The sequence below is a fragment of the Benincasa hispida genome, chromosome 9 (assembly GCF_009727055.1).
Source record: "Benincasa hispida cultivar B227 chromosome 9, ASM972705v1, whole genome shotgun sequence".
Classification (NCBI taxonomy): Eukaryota; Viridiplantae; Streptophyta; class Magnoliopsida; order Cucurbitales; family Cucurbitaceae; genus Benincasa; species Benincasa hispida.
Genome location: NC_052357.1, coordinates 65,997,625 through 66,022,297, shown reverse-complemented (window position 1 = coordinate 66,022,297; position 24,673 = coordinate 65,997,625). Strand labels below are relative to the sequence as shown.

The 24,673-nt window shown below is 35.8% G+C and overlaps 1 protein-coding gene across 4 annotated transcripts in view; it reads right to left on the bottom strand.

Annotated features, from left to right (window-relative positions):
* The window catches only part of LOC120085884 (sulfite exporter TauE/SafE family protein 3-like), a 42,327-nt gene that overhangs the window by 1,845 nt on the left and 15,809 nt on the right, over positions 1–24,673 (bottom strand). For 2 of the 4 annotated variants that reach the window (XM_039042147.1, XM_039042145.1), the window contains 3 exons: positions 5,449–5,542; positions 4,259–4,399; positions 3,394–3,678 (listed from right to left, as the gene is read on the bottom strand). In XM_039042147.1, the coding sequence (XP_038898075.1) occupies positions 3,593–3,678; positions 4,259–4,399; positions 5,449–5,542 (321 nt within the window). In that variant the 3' untranslated portion in view covers positions 3,394–3,592. Of the gene's footprint in view, positions 1–3,393; positions 3,679–4,258; positions 4,400–5,448; positions 5,543–10,772; positions 10,842–24,673 lie in introns of those variants that run through there. The other 2 variants (XR_005484066.1, XR_005484067.1) reach the window with 2 other exon arrangements.

Below are 24,673 nucleotides of genomic sequence, written 5' to 3'. Positions count from 1 at the left end.
ATTATTTTGAATAATTTTCACGCCAACACTTAAATTCTCGCACTTATACTTCAAATCCAAAATTCCAAACATGCCCTCCAACTAAGGACAATTACTGAATTTTCAATTAATAAAGTTACTGAAAATTACATTATTAATAAATAAAAAAGATGTGGGATGTTACAAAGAGTGTTGAACAAGAGTGTCTTGCTAGGTGAGAAAGGAAATGAGCCTGGAGTCCTTATATTCTAAGGCGTTATCTGTACGCAGATCTTTGATTGGGCAAGAAAACTGACTGTGAACCATGTTAGCAAAATAAATATATATTTGAGACAAGGAAGAGTAGTTTTTAAGGAAATATATCCAAGTAAACCGAGAGTAATCATCAATGAATAAAACAAAGTAGCGATACCCATTGACAATGAAAATAGGAGTGGGTCCCCAAATATCAGAGTGAATTATGTCAAAAGGATTATCGCTTATAGAATTAGACTGAGAAAAAGACAATGCGGGTTGTTTTGCAAGTTTGCAATTCAAATAGTCAAAAGATACAAATTTGGAGACATGATTCAAATTATGACTAGAGATTAAATGGAGTTTTTTGGAAGAAGCATGATTGAGACGAAAGTGCCACTGATAGATAGCAGAGTCGGTGACAGGGGCAGAAAGAGAACAAACAGGAAGTCGAAGAGATGTGAGCTCAAACGATCTTCCCACGTTTGTCCCGACTGCGGATCTTGAAACTGACACCCAGTAGAAGAAAAGGACACAGTTAAACCAAGGTCACACCATTGCCCGATAGAGACAAGATTAAAAGACATATTTGGAACACAATAAGTATTGGAAAGCTGTAATAGGGAGGTGTCAACGGAGCCAACATGGGATATGGTCATGCAATTACCATCAGCAACATAAATGGAAGGAAGCGATTTGACAGGAGTAGGTGCAAACAGAAGAGAAAAATCAAACGTCATATGGTTGCAATAAGCAGAATAAAAATTCCATCTATTACTTGGGAGATCGCAAGCACAGAGGTATTGGATGAAATCACCTATTTTAGCAGGTCTTGTAAGTCACTCATTTGAAAACTAGACAGGGAAGGTTTAGAGGCAGCAGAAGAGGCAGCAGCAACAGCAGAGTAAAGCCAGGATTAGGTGTAAAAGATCGAGACTTAGAGGTATGTCCTGGTGGTCGTGGTGGTTTTGATGACAGTTGTCCAGAACATGACCTCTTTTGTGACAGTATCTGCACTTGACTTTTGGATAGTCAGCAAACTGATGCCCAGTGAGCTTACAGTTTTTACAAAAGGAGGCTCTAGAAGTACCAGACATATGAGTGCTAGCGAGTACAACCTCCAATTACTGTGAAGAAGTGATGCCAAGATGTTTTTCTTCAAATAGAATTTCCTGAATTGTTGCATCTAGAGACGGAAGGGGGCTATGGTGGAGCAAAGTAGCATGAATCGACTCATATTCTAGACAAAGTCCCATAAGGACCTTAATAAGGCGAAAATGATCATGACTAATTTTGGCTTGATCCAATTGTGTCTAGACTGATTGAAGTGTAGTCAAGTAGTCATTAACAGATTGCCTCGTCTCCTGAGTAAGATTAATCCGAGTGTTGTGCAGTTGATAGTAGTGAGCTAAGCCAATGGACTGAAATCGGATAGATAGGAAATCCCACAAACTGTTGGCATCATCAAACACATCAAACTGAACATGAATGGCTAATATAGATGTATTTTCGATCCAAGTGATGATTTGATGGTTTTTGCTATCCCAATCTTCTAGTCGTTCAACAAATCTAGTATCTTCCTCAGTGGATATCTTGACTGGCTGAGGAATATCACCAGTGATTATTCGCCATAATTTACGCCTGATTAGGATACTCTTCATTTGATGGGCCCAAGTAATGTAATTTATCCCATCAAAAATAGTACTAATGGGATAAAATACATGATCCTTTTCCATGTGGTTAGGCAACTTGGAAGGAGAAGAAAACCAGGGACAACAAGAGAGACTTGGTAGGTTGGCGGGTTGGCTAAAGGGATCAAGGGTTGAGTTCTCGGGAATCAGGGATTGAGTTCATGGCTAAGTGGCTTAGCTGTAGGGATCAAGGATCAAGTTTTGGGAATCAGGGATCGAGTTCTGGGATCAAGGGATTGAGGATCGAGTTTTAAACTAGGGATCAGGGGTCGGGTTTTGGACCGGGAATCGGGGATTAAGTTTGATTAAGGATTGAGTTTTGGATCAGGGATCGGGGGTCGAGTTCTGGACTAAGAATCAGGGCTCGAGTTCGATCGAGGATTGAGTTTTGGATCGGGGATCAGGGGGTCGAGTTCTGCATAGTGGGGATCGAGGATCGATTTTTTCACAGTGGGGATCGATGATCGAGTTTTTCACAGTGGCTTTGGACAGGGGATCTAGGTGGTTCTTCTTCACGTCAGAGAGGGTTTCTGGATGGTCGGTCGATGACCGGACGATAGCAATGACAAAGAACAAGAGGAAGAAGAGACCAGCTAGCAAGGCTCTACTACCATGTATAAGATGTATTTATCAAGTGCGTGTTTACAAGGAACTGTACATGGGTATAAATACTGTATTAACACCTTAAATATAGAGCCTAACTAAATTAACCAAAGCCTAAAGACTCTCCAAGGGAGACCTAGTATACAAGAGACTTAGTATTCACATGACTTAGTATACATTCACAGTTCTCTTGCTTCATATATTATATATGGAGAGTGGATGGATTCAAACATCTAATCACTTAGTTGATATGAAAAATTTGTTGAAGTAGAAGACAACACTAACTATTCTAGAAGGTTTTTGAAGTATCTACCATATGACATAAATATGTAAAATAGATTTCTCTAGAATTATGTTGAAGTAGGTAAACAAATATCTCAAAGAAAAGTCTAGAAATATCCTATGTTTTCTTTAGGTTAATGAATTCTAGGGAATTCCTCTAGATAAGAATAAACCATGAAATATCTAGATATTTAAAATCCAAGAATAATCTAAAGAGATCCTTTTACTTGGGAGGAACTCATGCCTATAAATAGTAGTTGTGCCCTCACTTGTAAAGCAAGCAAAGAGAGGAAGAAAGAAGAGCATGAGAGTTATAGAGAAACCTAGAGTGAAAAGTGAGTAAGTATGTCTTAAGAGAATGAAAAAGTATTCTCTCAAAAGTGTCCAACCTTGTACTTTCATAATAAAAGTTTCTTTCTTCCAAGGTTATCTCTCTTCCTTTTGTGCCAGTTTCTTCGACAAAATTATAGTATTTGGAATATGCTAGAAGATCTAAACCATATCGTCCCTTTGGATAGGTTGAGCTAAGATAGTTAAACTATGTTCAAATTGATATATGATCGATCATTGAAATTAAACTGGACTAAACATAAAAAAAAAAAAATTGAAACATTAAAAGGGAATGATATATTAATAGGAAAACAAATCGAGACGTCAATCTTAGCACAACCAGAAGTTAATTAGTAAAAGATATCCTAACCTCGATGAAACGGCAAAGTTTGAATCTTCAAACAAAAAGATTAGAAATTAATCTCTCTTGTCTAACCAATAACAGAATGGTCTTAGAAATTAATCTCTCTCGTCTAACCACTAACTCGACACAAATCCTCAAATCCCATATATTCATTTCGTTGAAGTCGTTGAATCGACTTTGATATTCCCACTCCACCTTGCAAAAGCGAAGACAAATAAGTGAGAATTATTATTATTTTTCTTATTTTTAAGTGAACTCTATAAAACTGTCAATACCAGCCTAACAAAGTTTATGTCTACTAGTAGTTTATTTTGAAAGACAATTAAAAATTATAGATAATTTTAATGTCAAGTTATGATTATTATTATTATTATTTGAAAGCATCTCAAATGAATATTTTATTAAAAAAATTGAGGTTAAATTATAGATTTAATATTTGACACTCAAGAGTGATCCTTTATTTCTTCGACATTTTTTAAATACATCTTAATATATCTTCAAAATTTTCAATGATATCTCAATATATTTTGAGATTTTCAATTTTGTAATTTGTAACTAATTAATTTTGGATCTATTTAACATTTTTTAATATTCAAGAATTTCTCAAATTCAATTAAAAGATTGGTTCTTTTAAAAGAAATGGATTGATTAATTTTGTATATAGGTCTCAAACTTACAAAAAAAAAAAAAAATAATAATAAATTAAAAACTATTTTGTAATTTAAACAAAATTTTAAAAAAAGAAATGTTATGAGAAAATGGTTGGCGAACTTACCAAGTGTGAGAGAACTTATGAACACAGTGAATGCAAGAACGAAAATAATGATGGAAGCTCTTCCAAGCAACGCAATAACTTTCCTCACAATATGCTGTCCACAATACGCCGCTATCATCGCCACCGCCGCCAAATATACCGCTGTAAAATTTTCCAATATTTATCTCAATTTACACAATATTTTTTAGATGAAAAAAAATATTTAAATACTTCTTGAAGACTTATATTTTGTGTTTTGGTTCATTTTGATCCCGTAGTTTCAAAATATTTATTTTAGTCCTTGTATTTTTAATTTCGATTCATTTTGATCCAAACTCTCAAAAAGTATCCAATTTAATTGTTAATAAATGGAATGAAAATGAAAATAAAAGGATCAAGATGATATTTTTTAAATTACAAGGATGAATATTTTGATAATACAAGACCAACATAAATTAAAATTGAAAATACAAGGACCAAAGTGAACACTTTCAAAATATACCAATCCAAAGTATAGATAGAAAAGTAGTATTTAAAAAAAAAAATACACACAACAAAATCTAAAACAAAATTGTTCCTACATTTCCCTCCATTTTCCATAATATCTTTTTATTTTATTTAAAAAAACACACACACAAAAACAACTTAATATCCACTAGTTTCAATGAAAATTAAAGTTCAACCAGATTGGATATAAAATAAATCTTTTAGATTTGTACATTTGAATATAAATTCGATTCTAGTAACATCTTTTTCAGAGCTTCATAAATTTTGTAGCACAAAATGATAATTTACAGCCCTCTATTCCAGCATCAGGTAAAATTTGTAGTACTCATTCAATCTAAAGTCAAACTTGATATGGACGAAAAAAAATCAATTTGATAAGATTAGAAGATTAAAGTAAAAGGTCACTTGTTTTTTCCTGATTATATTATAAATTAGGTCCTATAATTTAAAGAAAGTTAAAATTTAATTTGTATAATTTAATAAAACCTCATAAAGAATCTTTATTGTTTGATAAAATCCTAAAAAATATAGTCCATACAACATGAACTATCTATGAAGGTTTTGTTAAATTATATAGACTAAAATCTAATTATAAACCATAGAAACTAACCTCTAAATTTCAAACCAAATTTACAAATTTAACATTTCTTCCCACCTGTAAGCATGGAAATGGATTTTTCCCATAATTATAAATTTATAATTACCATATGGCACTGGAAACTGGTTCAGAAGGTAGTATTCCACGACTGACATTGATGAGGAAAACATCATAGCAAAGGTTGCCGAAGCAGTTGCAACCTATGGAGAAGGTAGCCCAAATGAAGTCAGGTTAGAAAATGATTTATTTGGACCCGTTTCATAGTGATTTGATAACTATAAGTTTGATAGGTAAAGTTTTAAAATTGTGTTTAATAGTTCATGAACTCAACAAGTACGTGATAAATTCTTTACATTCTTCAAAATTTCAAGTTTTATATTTAATAGGTCGTTGTTCTTTTAATTTGTGTCCAATAAATCAATTATTTACAAAACATTTTTAAGTTCAATACATAAACACAAAAATGAAAGTTCAAAAAGTTTTTTAGGCACTTGTTATTAGGGAATAGGGATTGTTATAGGTGATTTTGGACCAAAGAGCATGGACGACATTTGACGAGAACTTGAGCAATAAAGTCGAAAAGATAGTATGATTCGAGTCAAGAGTGATAACTTAGAACCAAGCTAGTATGCGAGGCTGAGCCTTACCACATGTCTTGTAAGGCATCTCATGCATGTCCTTGCCCAAGTGACCATTGTAAGCAAAGTAAAGTGCCCAACCTAGGTCTAGCCCTAGGTCGAGGCCGACCCCAACAAATTGCCATACATGGCATGCCCCTCGTAGGCCTAAGCCCAAGGAGTTAAAAGGAAAACATAAAGGAACTCAGAAACCCTAAAGGGAAGGGTTTTAGGTCAACTATACTTATAAAAACATCAAGGTAGCTCCAAGGGAAGTAAGTCCATTCTAATGCTCAAACTCTCTACTTGTTACACATTCATTTTTTAAATTAGGCATCGAAGCCTGTGTGGAAAGCACCATATCAGTGTGCAGTTCTTTCATCTTGCAGGATGCGTTCTTCCCTAAAATACAAATTTACCGTTGGTGCCACATGAAGATTAGGTGCGTTCTCCCTTGGTCACAATTTGGCATCAACAGTTGGTGCCATCTGTGGGGAAGAAGAAAAAGGGAATTAACACCAAAATTGCCGTTGAATTCCTTGAGGATGAGCAGAAGAATGACAAGTATCGGTCAAGGCAGAGAAAGTTCAAGTCAAGATCATCACTCGCGATGGATGTAAGGTGAAGTGTCTCCTCGGCCTCAGCCACATAAAGGTTGTCTTGAGGAGACAAATGGAGCCCTGGGAAAAGGAATGACTGAATTAGATCCCTAAAACCCAAAGTTAGAAGAATCAAAGATTACGGAGACATAAATTGAAGCAACATGCAAGGAAGAAGGTGGATCGAGCAAAGTGGAAGCATAACAGGTTTGTTTGGTCAAGGCTGAGTTGGACCCTAGGGTTTTCAAGGAAGGAAAGACTGAATAAGGATTACCAATTTACAGAAAAAGAAGGGAACAATCAGTTACATGGCTGACGGGAAGAGGCTGAAGCTGAGGTCGAGGGTGACCTTAGGATTTTCAAGAAACACGAGACCGAATCCAAAAAGTTTTCCAATTTTGTAAAAAAAGAGAAGAATGATCAGTTTCTTAGCTGAGGGGAAGAGCTGAGGCTGAGGTCAACCAAGGAAGCCAATCGATAAAAGAATTGGAGTCGATTCCTTTAACATCAGAGGATAGAAGGGTAAACATCGGAAGTAAAATGGAAGCAAAGCAAAGAGAGAGTCTAATCAGATTTCTTAGAGAAAATGTAGATGTATTTTCTTGGTCACATGAGGATATGTGGGATTGATCCTAGTGTGATAGTACATCACCTTAATGTGGATAGAGAATTCAAACAGTGAAGCAAAAGAGACGGACATTTAATCAGGTAAAGTCACAATGTTAAGTAGGTTTGTCAATAGGCAACTAATAGATGTATGCCCTTTTTCAAGATTTTAAAGAAGGGATCCTAATTCGAGTGGACAGAAGAATGTGAAAGCATTTTCAGGGTTGAAAATATACTTAGGTATAGTTCCACTCCTTTCTAAACCTATTCCAAGGGATGCATCGTTGCTTCATTTAGCAGCATATGATACTGTCGTATGCTCTGCCTTGGTAAAGGAAGAGAATGACCATCAACACCCAATTTATTATACAAGTAAGGCAGTGTTGGGGGCTAAAACTAGATATCCACAGGTAGAGAAGATCGTGCTTGTGCTAATCATTTCGGCAAGGAGACTGCACCCCTATTTTTAAGCACATAAAATTAAAGTTTTAACTAACTGCCCTCCGAGGCAAATATTACAAAAACCTAAGGCATCATAACAACTCATGAAATAGGCAATAGAGCTGAGCGAGCATGATATTCACTACAAGTCAAGGACATCAATGAAGGGACAGACAATGGCTGATTTCTTAGTAGAGCTAACTCTGGCCAAAACTGAAGTTGAGGTTGACCAAGATAAAACTAGACTTTATGTATTTTCATTATGTTCAACGGATTTAGACTTTCAATGGACTCTTTCCACTGACAGGTTTTCTAATAGAAAAGGGTGTGGCGTAGAGATTTTGTTAGTGTCTCCTGATGGAGAATGATATGAGTACGCCCTCAGGTTCAACTTTCGAGCATCGGATAATGAAGCAGAATATGAAACACTCATTGCAGGATTAGATCATTGGACTGTCGTTAAAACCATTCTCAAGTATCTTCGGAGAACGAAGGACTATATGCTCGTGTATGGGTTTAAGGGTTTGATCCTTATAGGATACACAAATTTTGACTTTCAGATTGATAGAGATTCTAGGAAATCCACTTCAGGATCAATGTTCACTCTTAAGGAGGGGTTGTAGTATAGAGAAGCATCAAGTAAGTGTGTATTGCTGACTCCACCATGGAGGTAGAGTATGTAGCGACTTGTGAAGCTGCCAAAGAGGTTGTCTGGCTCAGGAAATTCTTGACTAATTCGGAAGTAGTTCTAGACATGTCAAAGCCCATCACTCTTTATTGTGATATAGTGGTGTTGTGGCCAATTCCAGGGAGCCTAGAATCACAAGCGTGGGAGGCACATAGAGCAAAAGTATCACTTGATATGAGATATTGTGCATCGAGGGGACGTGATCGTCACGCAGATAGCTTCGGTGCACAACGTTGTTGATTCGTTTACAAAGGCTTTCATGGATATAGGTGGATCGTGTTTAAGTGATAACCTAAACGATATATAATAAATGGATAAGGTTGTGTACCTTATCCTAGTGACACAAAGAATACAACCCGCTTTGTAGTTGTTATAATTGTTGTAAAATGCTACAAAATGATATGATCTTGATCATTCATGTAGAGACATGTGAGCGAGAATGTTCTATACAAAGAGTTTGTATAAGACTAGACCATGAAATGTATAGTCTCACTACATAACACCGTTGATAGAAGAGACTTATATTTCACTAGGATGACCATAAGTGACTTGACCTGAATCCTGAGTGAGTTGTGAACTCCTACCTATGAAGGTGATCCTTTGATTTACATGTGTGAGAATGCCCAGTATCGCAGACTCAATATGCCTACCATTTTAGGGATTCATCTAATTGGGTAGCTGGGAACACAACTACACAAGAAGGAATTCACTCTTTCTCTATAGTTAGAGTAATTGTTCTCTTAAAGGCTGATTCTGGGGCTTGAACATGTGGTGCCACACCCTCTCCTGGCTCTAGAGTTTGGTCATAGTTGGACTATGACTTATTTTTCATTAGAGAGATCAATGGTACATAAGAAGTTAGATGTAACTATAGGGGCAAAATGGTAATTTTGATCTAACTATACTTACGAGCAATTTGTGAAGGGTCAACGCATTGTTGATTGGTTATATCCAATGGACACAAGAATATATCTGTAGTGTGAAGAGTGCAACCGTCAATCTTTAGTGGAGTGATTGATAGTTAATGGAAGTTGGTAAATTTAATTAAAGAGTTTAATTAATTAATCAAGTACCATTGGAGCTTCAATTTATAGATCCATAAGGTCCCCTCGGTAGCTCAATTGGGATTAATGAGAATCAAATTAATTTTGGATTAATTTGAATAGTTTAAATTAATTGAGGGATTAATTATATATGATATAATTAATACAAATTAATTATATGTGATATAATTAATAAAATGTATTTGATACATTATAATATAAAGTTTTATTATTGGAGAGAAAATAAATATGTGAATATGATTCAAATATTAATTATATGAATTTGATTCATATAAAAACTATAGGTTAAATTTAATATGAATTTGATTCATATTAAATTCTATAGGTTAAATGAGAGAACATCAAATTATAGGTTATATTATATATTGATATAATATAAACTATAAGTTATATATTATATTAGATATAACATACAATACAATATATTATATAGTAAGTTAGTTATTATATAAATATATATTAGTTAAACTTAAAATTTAGTGTTTTAATTTAATTTTGAATAAAAGGGAGGGAAAGTTACGAGAAATAACTTCTCTCCCCTTATTTCTCTCAGAAATGTGGAAGTGAGAGGTTGGATATTTAGGATATTCATCTTCTCCCTTCCATTCAACACAAAATAATACAATGCTCCCAGTCCTAGGAATTTTCTGCATTTTTCTTCCTTTCAAAACTCTCCCTTTTCCTCTTAAAAAATTATCAGGAAGCCCACCCCTCTTGTGGATTCTCACCCAAAGAATACAGAGGCTTCTTTCTAGTGGTCTCCAGCCAATTAGTTTTTGGTAGTGTTGTGCGTTTTTAGGAGTTTGTGATCGGAGAGCAACACGTGAAGATTTTTGTGACTTCTAGGGTAAGTTTTGAAAACCTTAATTTCCTCTTTTTGTTCTTGTAACATGCTGTGAATTAAATGTATACATTTTTTTTGTCCTCTGAATTTCGTTTTTCTAAAAAAAATAAAATTTTGGACATGATCTGCTTTCACACGAGTATTCACGCATCCTTCAATTGGTATCAAAGCGGTCATTTTCAGTTCCAATTTTTATTATTTTCAGAATTTAAATTCAGATTTATGGTGGGTATTGTTTCACTGCATTTATAGTTGTTGAATGTGGGTTTTGCAAATTTTGGATGTTTTGGATTGGTCTATGTAGTTTTCTGCTGTTAATTTACAATTCGGTATGTAAGGGCCCATTATTTTTTGGCCTAATTTGCTACCGAGTCTATATTTTTATTAGTCTTTTCTGAGAAGATCTGGAGGTCTCGGGGCCAAATTCGGAGGAAATCAGAGTAATAATACACTATATAAAAGGTGTTCTATACAACAACATCGTGACACTATACCATAGCGCCGCAACACTCTAACATGAGGCAAACAAAAAAAGTTCTCATAACGTCGTGATGCTTCGAGGCATACTAACATGAGAAGTTCAATGAGCGGTTCGCAGTCTAGGCAGTTCGGCTCCTCCAACTGTCAGCAGCAACTTTTCCTGTTTTTAATTATTATTTGTAATAATTATTATTTAATCAAATTAATATAATAATTATATTAACTTAATTAATGGATAAGGGGTCAATCCCGATCCAAAATATTGATGTTTAAATTATGCATTAGATGTATGGTTTATTTTATTTAATATATGTCATAATGTATGCTATATAGAGAAAAATCCCACCATAGGATATGCATGCATTAATAACATTACCATGCATAATTTATATTATAAATGTTATAATTGTTGGGGTTGATGCCATAAATCTCGTAGGGTCCTATAGTTTGTAAACTTTGTATGAACAAACTTGCATGTGATTAATAATATTTGATATTTTATTCTCTTTGTCTATGAAATATATGATATTTTAGTTGCATTAACCACAAACCAATAAACTAACATCCAATGTTATCGTTGTGACTTTGTGGAGACATACAGGTGGATCATGTTTAAGTGATAACCTAAATGGTCTGTAGTATATGGATGAGGCTAGGTATTTTATCCTAGTGACACTACGAGTATGGTCCGCTTTGTAAGTGTTACAATTATTGTAAAGTGCTACAAATGATCTGATCCTGATCATTCATATATTAGACATGCGAACAAGGATATTCTATACAAAATAGTTGGTATAAGTCTGGACCACGAAATGTTTAGTCTCATTATATAACGTCTTCATAATAGAGATTTTCATTTCATTAGGATGACCATAGGTAACATGACCTTAATTCTGAGTGAGTTGTGAACTCCTATCTACGAGGGCAGACCTTTGATTTGTATGGGTGAGAGTGACCAGATCGTCAACTCAACAAGCCTACCATTTTGGGGATTCGTTTGAATAGGGAGCTGGGATCTCAACTACACAAGATGAAATTCATTCATTCCCCGAAGCAGAGGTAAGTAGATAAATTGCTCCCTTAAGGGCTAATTTCGGATCTTGAACAATGTGGCACCACACCCTCTCTTGGCTCGAGAGGGTTTAGTCATAGTGGGACTATGATCTATTATTCATTAGAGGGATTAGTAGTACTTAAGAAGTTAGAGGTAACTACAGGGGCAAAACGGTACTTTAGTCCAACTGAACTTACGAGTAATTTGTGAAGGGTCATTGTACTATTGATTGGTTATATCCAATGGACAAAGAAATATATCTGTAGTGCAGCTGTCGGTCTTTAGTGGAGTGCTCGATAGTTAACGGATGGTAGATAATGTAATTAAAGAGTTTAATTAATTATTCACGTACCATTGGAGCTTTAAGCTACAGGTCTATAAGGCCCCTTGGTAGCTCAGCAGATTTAGTTGAGAATCAGTTTTTGGGTTAATTTGAATGGTTCAAATTAATAAGAGGGAATTTAATTATATATGATATAATTAAATTGATTCAATTATATATGATATAATTCATATAATGTATTTGATACATTATATTTTAATTGGAGGAATAAATATTTGAATGTGATTCAAATATATTTTCTATGAATGAGATTCATAGTTGTTAATTTAATATAAATATGATTTATATTAAATGCCATAAAATAGAGAAAAAGAATTATAGTTTATATTGTATATGATGCAATATTAAAACTATAGGCTATAAATATAAATGATAAGTTGGTTACCATATTTATTTATATTATTAATTATATGGATAAGGTACCCAACCCTGTCCTTATACTTATGGACCGTTTTGGCAATATACTCAAACTTGATATACTTTTATGTCTCCACTTAAAGTTCAAGTATTCATGCTATAGCCAGAGGTTCGTTAGTTGATTGGATTTAGGTTTTAACAAGTGCAAATTACATATTCAATAATAACCTTACCGAATATACCTCAATAACATTTTTATTGAAAAATAGAATATGTTTAATGTTTACAAATTGTGAGTTTTAGGACGTATAATCCAACACTATTAAGCGTATTTTGGGCATATAGAACGACTGCAAGAACCTCTATAGGGGAAACTTCATTCTCACCCTCTTTTGGGGTTGAGGCAGTGATCCTAGTTGAGATTGGAATACCCTCGTCAAGGATAGAACAGTTTGATCCTCAAGAAAATGAATCTTGAATGAGGTTGAGCTTAAACCTATTAGAGGAGCATCGGGAAATAACACGTCTTCAAGTAGTTGAATACAAGAATTGGGTTGCTAGATATTACAACACCATAGTAAGGACGCAAAGTTTTAAAGAAGGAGATTTGGTGTTAAGGCAAGTGATGCAAAATACCTAAGATATAGTTGTTTGAGCACTTGGGCCAATGTAGGAAGGTCTATATCAAGTTGTTGGAATAGTTGGACCTATGCCTTAGCAGATCAAAAGAAGAAGACTCTCCCTCACCCATGGAATGCAGAGCATTTAAAGATTTATTATCATTAGGTTATCATTATTTTAGAAGATTTTGATAGGTTACCTATTTATCCAAGTTGTGAATATAATATCTCATTTTTTCATTATTATCTTAGTTATTTTTGAAAAGATAACAACAAAATAAAATAAGATGTGTTGGGTTTTATGTCCTAAAACTCGCAGTTTGTAAAATTAAACATATTCTATTATCAATAAAAGATGTTATTCAACATTTCTTCAATAAAAGTATTGAATCTATTAATTGCATTCATAGAGTTTAAATCCAATAAACTAAGATCCATGGCTATTATATGAATACTTGAACTTTATGTAGAGACATAGAGATGGATCAAGTTCGAATAAATAGCCAAAATGGTCTATAGTATATGATTAAGGTTGGATATTTTATTCTAGTAACACTATTGGATGCGGCCTACTCTGTAGCTGTTACAATTTGTTATAAAGATATTACAAACGAAGTGATCCAAATTCATTCATGTATTGACATGAGGAGTTGGGTGTCTTATGCAATGAGTTTGCATAAAGATCGGACCAAGAAAAAAGTCACTCTGACTTTATAACGCTGTTTATTGTTTAAGAGTGACTATTTCGCTTAGGTGACCTAGGTAACTCGATCTTAATCCTGAGCTAACTATGAACTTCTGTTTATTCGGGGTTACCTTAGATTTGCATGGGTGGGGATTGGCTCAACAACGCTGACTCAATAAGCCTCCCATTTCAAGGGTAAGACTGAGTAGATAGATGGGGACATAGGGTGCAAGACGGAATTCATGCTTACCCGATTTAGGGATAGGAGAAAGGTTGTTCTCTTAAGTACTGTATCCAGGTCTTGAATAAAGGCCCCCACCCTCTCACTGACTCGAGAAGGATCTGGTTTAGTGATTGGATCATAAACTAATTGTTCATTAGAGGATTAGTTGGAACTTAAGGAACAAGACATAATATCAAGGGTAAAACAATACATTGACCCAATCGGTATTATGAACAATCTGTGAAGGGTCGACTTACTAGTTATGGTTAAATCATGTGGATACAAATATATCTACAGTGAGGAGAGTGCAAATATCAAGCTATAGTGGTGTGTCTCGATAGTTAATGAATACTGATTAATTCACTCTAAAGAGATTAGCCAATTAATCATAATCGTTGGAGCTCATGATCTGTAGGTCCATAAGATCTCTCTACTAGCTCATAAAACATGAACACCTTGAATTATTAAATTGAGTGAATTTGGAATGATATCAATCTGAATTGTTCAAATTGAATTTCAATTTGAAAATGTTCAAATTGAAATTAGGGTTTTTGAGTTTGAATTAGTTCAAAATCAAATTAGGGTTTACTTAATTATATTCGATATAACTAATGTTTAATTTGTTGAAATTAAATGAAATTGGAGAGTTAATAATATTTAAATTTTGATTTAAATATCAATTACATGAATAGGTAATAACTGGCAGAAATTCCAGTTATTATAAGCCTTTTATTTAGAATTATGAGGGCTAACAAGTAGAAAATACGGTGATAATACTTAGAATTTGCAAAAAATTGAGTTTTGCGTTGATTAGCTCCTAAATCCTCACTAACCCCAATATTATGCGTTACTCCGTGCCAAAGTGTCTATTTTTGTAGCTATCGCATGAATCAAACGCATGCATTGGAAATAAGCAATCGCAGACAAATGCATGCACTGAAAAACGAGCTATCGCATAGATGAATGCATGCGGTGATCGCATGCGTCCATCATATGGAAGTTGCGGTGATCAAATGCGCCCATCGCATGGAAGTTGCGGCGATCACTTGGAGATTGTGGCCATGGAGTGACAACCATAATAGAAGGGCGATCGCAAGATGGGTAGAATGCGTTGATACTTCAGCTGAATCAAGTTCGAACGCATACCTTGGGAGTATCAACAAGATAAGACGATGTGACATTGCCCATACCGTGACAAAGGCAACAGTGAGACATAACGCAATCATGATAGCTGTCGGCGTATAAACTCTATAAATAGCCCCTTGGACTTCATTTCAAGGCATCCGAACTTCTGCCTCAAGGCAGAGGTTTGTGATCACAGATGAGAGCATGAGCGAGATTTTCAGTGAGAATTCTTCATCTCCACAAACCAGACCGAGTGACGACCGGAGCTTTCGCTGGAGATAGAGCTTGAGAGAGACTTCTCCACCATTCATCCATGGCACCACCAGCAGCCTTGACAGAGTCTTTCATTTCTCCTCTAACCTCTGTATTATATTACATTTTAGCTTAAGATATTAAGACATTTTGTAATCAATGCATATCTTGATTCCTTCAATGCCATCTTCTTCATCATCTTTATCTTTATCATCATTTACCTTCATCGTTTATTTATCAAGGGCGATCGCATACTTAATCATGTAGCCTAGAGATAGGACGCATGTAGGAACCCACCGAGAGGTGTGCGTTGTGCGAGTATAGTGAGTTAATCCTCTTTGCTTGGTGAAAGGCTGTAGCAATGCTTGTCTATGGGTTGTTGCAATGCTTGTCTATAAGTTAATTAGCCACATCTAACTACTTGAGAAGGTAAGAGATGGAACGCACTAATGAAAAGTATGCATTGTTCCTAGAGATAGACACAATCTTATGCTCGATGCAACCATACAATATAGAATATAGTCATGCGGCTAACCATCGAGAGGTGTGCAATGCGTTAGTGTGACGAGCTGGGATTATTTGAGCGATTTAAGATAATAAACATTACTATGCATTAACGGTTGTTGTGTATCTACCAATTCTCATTGCAAGTCTCCTATTGCACAATCTGTTTAGTTAGGAGTAGGAGTAGTGTGTATTTCCATTAAACTTCTTTTTACTTTTATTCTTCGCCTCAAACGCATTGCTTCACAAGCACTATTGAGTGACAAGTCTTGTGTTCGACCTTGGATTACCCGAGAAACTTGCGTTTTCGTTATACTTGGCGAGAAGGCAAGAAAACTTGTGATAGGAATGCATGATCATTGCATACTGGATTAATGCATTTTCATTCCAACGCATGATCTCCGACGCATGGGCATAAATACATAGCTTAAGCATGTACAACGCATGATTGCGTGCAATAACCCCATCATCCGTTCCTTTTAGTCCAACAATAAGATTCATGTTTAAATTTAGTGTGTGGTTAATTTGATATTTGATAATTAATTAATTAATTAAAAATCAAATTAATTTCCATTTTTAAATTCAATTTGAGAAATTGGATTTTGCAATTTTAGATTTGATTAATTGAGAATTAATTAAATCAAATTTTGATTAATTTTAGAATTAATTAGAAGAAATTGAGAAATTTGGAAATTAAACTTCAAAGTGGGTTTTTCCCACATTTGAAGCTAGTAGGAGGTGTCCCTCCTTAGTACACACACAACTTCATCTTCCAATTTGAAGTAGTTGCTGGTTAATTCCTTACGGAAGTAGTTTGCATGTAGCTGAGTAATAAAACACTTCAAATTGGCTGAGATGAGGATGATGGATTGAGAATTGAAAGCTGAAAAAAGTTTTATGCACTTCATCATCTTCTTCCTCTAAAAAAACCCACATTTTACCTTCATAAATTCACTCAAATTTGAGTTCCACCACTCAAATTCAAGGCTGAAAATGGTAGAGAAGACCTCTTGGTAGTTCACGGACTGATTTGAAGCTAAATCGGAGTGAAGAGCAGCTTGGATTTGAAGATTTCATCACAAAAGGTATGTAACTTGAAACCCACTTGAATATGTATGCTTTAGAACTCAAATTAAATGTAATTAGAGTGCTTATTGATTCCATTTGCTTCCGTTGCATGCTTGTGTATCCTATCAAGATGATCACAAATAAGAAGCGACACCTAGAAGACTCGGACTTCAAGGAGATGACCACTATTCTATTAAACAATAGTGTGATTGCAAGCCAAGGGGAGACATGCTCGACCCATGGCCGAGGCCAACCATATAGGCACGTGACATAAAGGAAGGCTACATGGGGATTTTTTTTGTATTAAGAAGAAGCGAAAGTAAAGGAGTGAGGGAGATTAGCTGACAGAATTGATTGATGGATAAACACGTACGACAGAAGACCAAGGAAATCGACAAGGCTATAAATCTAAATTCTGGGCTAATACCCAAGGCAGATCCAAGAAGAATGTCAAAGCCCATCGTAAAGTGCAGGTGGGCTAACTCCATTTAAATATAGGAGGATGAAAACCAGGGAACTGGTAAATACAACGACAATTTAACCAATATTCCCGATCAGGCTTGTCACAATAAGGATTACCCTAGGCTCGACAAAAAAGCCAAGTTCGTATGTCTATGCCCCTTAGGAAAGAATGGGCACGACATAAATTTTACGTTCAACACTGATTAATTTGTTGGGTTTTATGTCCGAAAACTCGCATTTTGTAAAAGTTAAATATATTCTATTATCAATAAAAGATGTTATTCACCATTTCCTCAATAAAGGTATTGAATCTATTAATTGCATTCATAGAGACTAAATCAATAAACTAAGATCCATGACTATTACATGAATACTTGAACTTTATGTAGAGACATAAAGATGGATCAAGTTCGAGTAAATAGCTAAAACGGTCTATAATATATGATTAAAGTTGGGTACCTTATTCTGGTAATACTATTGGATATGACCTACTCTATAGTTGTTACAAGTTGTTGTAAAAATATTACAAACGAAGTGATCCAGATTCGTTTATGTATTGATATGAAGAGTAGGGCGTCTTATGAAATGAGTTTGCATAAGATCGGACCAAAAAATAAGTCATTCTTACTTTATAACAATGTTTACTGTTTAAGACTGACTATTTCACTTAGATGACCTAGGTAACTCGATCTTAATCCTAAGCTAACTATGAACTCCTGTTTATTGGGGATTATCCTTAGATTTGCATAGGTGAAGGTTGGCTCAACAGCGCCGACTCAATAAACCTCCCATTTCAGGGGTAAGACCAGGTAGATAGTTGGGGACATAGGGTGCAAGACAGAATTACCCAATTTAGGGATAGAAGAAAGGTTGTTCTCTTATATACTAACTCCAAGTCTTGAACAAAGGGCCCCACCCTCTCACTGGCTCGAGAGGGATCCGGTTTAGTGATTTGATCATAAACCAATTGTTCATAAGAAGATCTGTTGGAACTTAAGGAACAAGACATAATATCGAGGATAAAACAACACATTGACCTAGTCGGTATTACGAACAACCTGTGTGTTGGGATTGGTGTCCTAATTCTCCCAGAGTCTCGATGTTTGTAATGATACACATTGTTTGATGAATAAAATAAATGTTATTTCATTCTGGTATTTACTCATATCTAATAAACAAAGCTCCTTGGTTATCTTATGTGAATTTAAACATGTATATGTGATATATAAGTGGTTCATGCCTTAAGTGATAATCTAAATAGGTCTGTAGTATAAGAATTAAGGTTGGATACCAGATCCTGGTGACACTACAGATACGGCCTACTTTGTAGAGGTTTGCAAGTGTTGTAAACAACTACAGATAGTAGATCCTGACCATTCATGTGGAGACGTGTGAACGGGGGTGTCCTATACAAAGAGTTTGTATAAGACCAGACCACAAGATGACTAGACTCTGTATATAACGCTGTTGATACTAGAGACTATCATCTCACCTAAACGACCATAGCTGACACGAACTCAATCCTGAGTGTTTTGGGAACTCTTACCTTTGAGGGCGATCCTTTGATTAGTATGGGTGATAGTGGCCAGATTACCAACTCAACGTACCTACCTTTTCGAGGACTTGTATGATCTGGGAGCTGGAAACTCAATCCACAAAATGAAATTCACTCCTTTCTCGAAGCAGGGATAAGTAGAGAGATTGCTCCCTTAAGGGCTGATTTCAGGGCTTGAACATAGTAGCCACAACTTCTCTTTGGAAGAGAGGACTTAGTCATAGTAGAACTATGACTTATGTTCATTAAAGAGATCAGTGGTACTTAAGAAGTAAGATGTAACTACAGGGGTATAACGGTTATTGACCGAGCTGTACTTACGAGCTATCTGTGAAGGGTTGTCGCACTGCTGATTGGTTAAGATGGACACATAATATATCTGTGGTAAAGATAGTTCAGCTGTCGGTCTTTAGTGGAGTGTCTGGCAGTTAACAGATGGTGGATACTGTGACTAAAGAGTTTAGTCAGTTATTCACGTACCGTTGGAGTTTGAGCTACAGGTCCATAAACTCCCCTTGGTAGCTCAATGGATTCAGTTGAGGATTAGTTCTTGGTATTGATTTGAAATGTTCAAATTGACAAGAGGTAATTCGATTATATATGATATGATCGGTATGATGTATGAGATTTATATTAAGTATCATGGAATAGAAAAAGAGCTATGATTTATATGTTTCATGAGATGAAATATTAAAACTATAGGTTATAAATATAGTATGATAAGTTGGTTATCATTTATATTTATAATAATATTAATTATTGGATAATTAAATCTTTTTTTCTAATAACCAATTGAGTGAGAGGTTATTGGTGGTTTCATGGTAATTATGAGATAAAAAGAAAATTGTTTTTCCTAATTTTAGTAAGTTTTGTGAGATTGGTTTTTGAGATTTTCTCTCTCGTAATCTCACGGAAGTTGTCAAGTAAATAGGATTTACTAAGCGACAATTTAGAGCAAGCTAAACGATCGTGTAGTGTTTATAGGCGACAGACACACAACTAAGCGATGAGCTAAACGATCGCTTAGCTTTTGCTAGACGATTGGGCATTGGCCTATACGATAGGTTCAACCTTCTCCCATTTGCTCAATCGTTTACACGATTGTTGTTTCCTCTGTCTTTTACGTCAATTCAAGTCCACACAGAGCCCACCCCCTAGATTCTCATACCGAGAATACCAAGGTAGCCTTCGTGGTGTCATACAGAACTCGACACCGTCGAGGTTCTGTGGAGGCCGTTCGTGCTATTGGGGTGTTCATGACCGAGGCGATCGCTGAGTTCGAGTACGCAGTGTTCGTGCAGTGTAACGGTTGTGTTGGACGGGTGCTCGAGGTTGCTGTGTTCGAGAGCTCGTGATTAAGAAGCTTGACGATGAGTCTACAAATGTGTGTAGATTTTCTTCTTGATCATTTATATTTTCATGCTGTAATTTCTGTAATGAATGCATACCATATGTTCCTGTTTATAGCTGTAATTGTAAAGTTCATTCATGATTGTAATTTGGAATGATCTTTCCGCTGCTCATAGAAATCCTTGTGCACGATTTCCTTCAATTGGTATCAGAGCTAGGTTGTTCTTATTCCAAATTACAAATCTATTTTAAACTTCATTTTACAATCTCGGTGGGTTTCTGCATTTATGTTTAATTGTTAAGTGCATTTGTGGATGGAGTTGATGAATGTTTCGGGTTTAATTGCCTTTAGTTAAAGCTTTCTTCAATTACAAAGTTTAATTTGTAAGGGCCCTTGTGTTTTTTAGGCATAATTAACTTGCAATCAAGTCTGTAATTCAAAGAGTTTGAGTTAATCGAGTCGTTCGTGATGAAGTTTCGAAGCATGGAGATGCAGTTCTCAACAAAGAAGAAGACCAAACGTTGGTTGTATCGTGTAGCCTAAGGTAAACGATCGTTGGTATTTAACTAAGCGATCGTGTAGATTTTTCTATACGATCGTGTAGTATTTACTAAACGATCGTTTAGCTAATGCTAAGTGATGGGGTAAATCATTTATTCTATCGCATAGCGTTGGTTGCCTGATCACGTAGGCGCTGGAGGTAGATGATCGTAGTGGAAGCATTTGATGCTCATCGTTTAGTAAAAGGCGCATGTTAGATGATCGTGTAGTTAGCAAGCCTCATCGCTTAGTTACTACCTACACAATCACACGTATACGATATGGTGGCACTAGCTAAGCGATTGCTTAGGCGATGGTGCTTTGTCGCATCGTAGTCGTTTAGACGTCGTAAGGCGGGCGTTGTGCGGAGCGTGCTAAGCAATCGCTTACCTCAGGCTTCATCATTTAGTACAAGGTACATGATCGTGTAGTATTTGCTAAACAACCGTTTAGCTTTGGGAGCATTGGTAAGCGATAGAGCAAAGCATTTGTTTTAACGTGTAGACGATCACGAGGAGTTTAGTACACGATGGTTGGAGACGTGTTGCTTCGCCCAGACGGTTCAAGACCCAGTTCGCCTGTTTGAACCGGAGACTCCTTGTCTTTGTAATAGTTAGCTTTAATTTTGTGATTTTAAGGCAATTTTACCCGGTTCATCAACATTTATTTTTTTATACATGTGATGTATGGTGCTTATATGCCAAAGTGTTTGACATATAGTTTAAAACCCACCTTAGGTTGTGCAATTATTCATGCATCATGTATTATAAATGTTATAATCGAGTATGAAGAAATTACTTGAAAGCATGCACATACATAATGAAATATAAGAGTTATATTTTGCATGCAGTGAGCATTATCATGCACCATCCTTATTATAAGTGTTATAGTCTAAGGGTGAATGGAAGCATGTTTTGCTTGTTTCATTGTTGTTTTGTATAAGTGTTATATAAAAGAAGTAGCAATGAATGGACAATGCATTGAGCATGACACTTAGGCTGTTTATAATCGTTATGAATACCTTGCATGTGTTAGCTTAGCATTGTGGTGTTGGTTTTCATTTATAAGTGTTATAAAAGAAATTAGACCTAAAATCAATAAGAAAGAATTGCATGCAGACTTAGGGTGAACTTAAGTTTTTTAAAAGAGTTTTAAAATTGGATTGAGATAGACCTAAGTTCAAATGGTTCTAAAGAGTTTAGTAACCTAGATTAATCTTTTAAAACCAGTTTAATAGGATTAAATTGGTTGGTATAAAAGATTAAATTTGTTTTAAATCTATCTATAAGGGGACCTTTTGTCTAAGGCAGGTTCTAGCTAGGCTGGAGTTCTTAAAGTTGACGGAAATGTAACACCCCTACCTGGGAACCTACCTAGAAAGGTGAATTAGATAGATTTTCAACAAGTATGCGACAATTTGGTTAAAGACTCTGTTAAAGAGTTTAATGGATGATGATCAAAAGTTGTTTAACTATCCAAGGTAAAAGTTACTCTTGGGAAAACCTAAAAATCACTTAGTTAAAATCCTTAGTCGTGTTTTTTCTAAGTAAGCTAAACCCTAGGTTATAAAATACTTAGTGGGAGGAAGAGATGTATCTAATATGTCTATGATTCCACTCACATTTCTCCCTGAATGTTCACACCGTGAGATTCATGCTTGGCCTTGTGGTGCCCTAGGAGCTTCCCCCTTCGAATGGTGTTTGCATGAGTCAATATCAAGGTGAACAGAGAGAGTTTTTATAGTAAGTGGGTGAAGGGTGTGTGTCAACACGTCCTATGGTCTCTATCATTGGTTCACACCGTGAGATCATTCTGTACTTCCTCGTGGTGCCCTGGGAGCGTCCCCCTTCGGATGGGTTTTGTGCAGTTGGTCAAGATCAAAGTGAACTCCAGAAATGGATAGGGTCGCTTTAGGTTTTGCCCCAATTGGATTTTTTCCCTTTGAATTGGCTTTTTGGGGCGAACCTCTAGGGCCTAAAATGACGAGTCACACTTGCGGGAGATTGTTAAGTAAGTTAACGATCTCTTGGTCAAATCAATAATGGCTAGTCGTTATAGGAGCAAGAGTTGTTCTGGTATTAATGACTGGTTGAGAATTTCTCAATTCAGAGGAGGGATAATTGACCTCCCTTCAGTGGCTTTTGTCCTAAACCTTTGAAGCGTCATTGCGAAACTTGATGTCACAGGGGGTTCATATTAGTTTTGCTAAAACCTTATTGGATGTTGTTTTGTTTTACAACGGGTATTTACTTAAAACCTAACATAGGTTAATGTGTTTTTCTTTTCAGCAACTCGTTAGTATTTCCATTTATTTTTTTTAATATGACCGACTACATACAATGGAAAGAATCGTGTAAACGTATTTTGTGGCAAACGACCTCATATTTGTCATGGTTGAGGAGTGTCCTCAAGTCCCGACCCTTGATGCACTGCAAAGTGTTCGCAATGCATATGAGGTGTGGATGAAGGCTAATTCGTTGGCCCAACTTCACATTTTGGCTAACATACTTGATGTTTTGGCCACAAGGGTTGAGAACATGGTCTTGCACGCGAGATCATGAACTCACTGCAAGATTTGTTTGAACGTCAGTTCTTACTTTTCGGGCATAAAGGGATGGATGACAAAATCAGAAGTGTCAGTTGTTCTAACACTGATCCCACTACTTTCCAAAAGAGGAGACAAGACAGTAAATCTGATTTATTGGTCTTGGAGACGTATTTGGTAGAGAATGACAATTCTGCCTGGATCCTTGATTCGGATGCTACCAATCATGTTAGTTCCTCTTACCAAGGATTCAGTTCTTGGCAAATGTTGCCAAAGAGAGAGATGACGCTACGAGTCGGTACTGGTGAGGTTGTTTTAGTTGTTGCTGTAGGCAGGCCAAAGTTATTTGTTGACAAGAAACGTTATCTGTTACTGGATAATGTTTTTGTAGTTCCTCATATTAAGAGGAACTTGATCTCGGTTTCTTGTCTCATTGAACAAGGCTATATTGACTCATTTTCTGAGAAGTATTTATTTTCAAGAATGGAATGGAGATTAGTTATGGTTCAATGGAAAGTAACTTATATGTACTAAGGCCATTAGTCATAAAAGCCTTGTTTAACATTGAGATGTTCAGTACAACAACAGCTAAAAGACCAAAAGTTTCTCTTAAGGAAAACGCCCATCTTTGGCATCTGAGATTATGTCACATCAACCTCAGTAGGATTGAGAAGTTGGTGAAAAGTGGACTTCTAAAGAGTTTAGAAGAAAACTCTTTGCCGGTATGTGAATATGCCTCGAAGGCAAGATGACCAAACGACCTTTTACTGGAAAAGGTTATAGAGCCAAGGAAGCTTTGGAGCTTGTACATTCAGACCTCTGTGGTCCAAATGTTAGAGCTCGGGGTGGGTATAAATATTTCATCTCTTTTAAAGATGATTATTCAAGGTTCGGGTATCTCTACCTAATGCAACGTAAGTCTGAAGCCCTTAACAAGTTCAAGGAGTATAAGGCTGAAGTTGAAAACTTGTTAGGTAAGAAGATAAAAAAAACTACGATCTGATCGTGGTGGAGAGTATATGGACCTCCAATTCAAGAACTATATGATAGAACATGGGATTGCGTCCCAACTCTTGGCCCCTGGTACAGCTCAGCAGAATGGTGTATCAGTAAGGAGAAACAGAACCTTGTTGGACATGGTTCGGTCTATGATGAGTTATGCTCATCTTTTAGACTCGTTTTGGGGTTTTGCAGTGGAGATTGCATGTTATATCCTGAACAACGTTTCCTCAAAAAGTGTTTCTGAAACACCTTTTGAGTTATGGAGAGGTTGTAAAGGTAGTTTACGCCACTTCAGGATTTGAGACT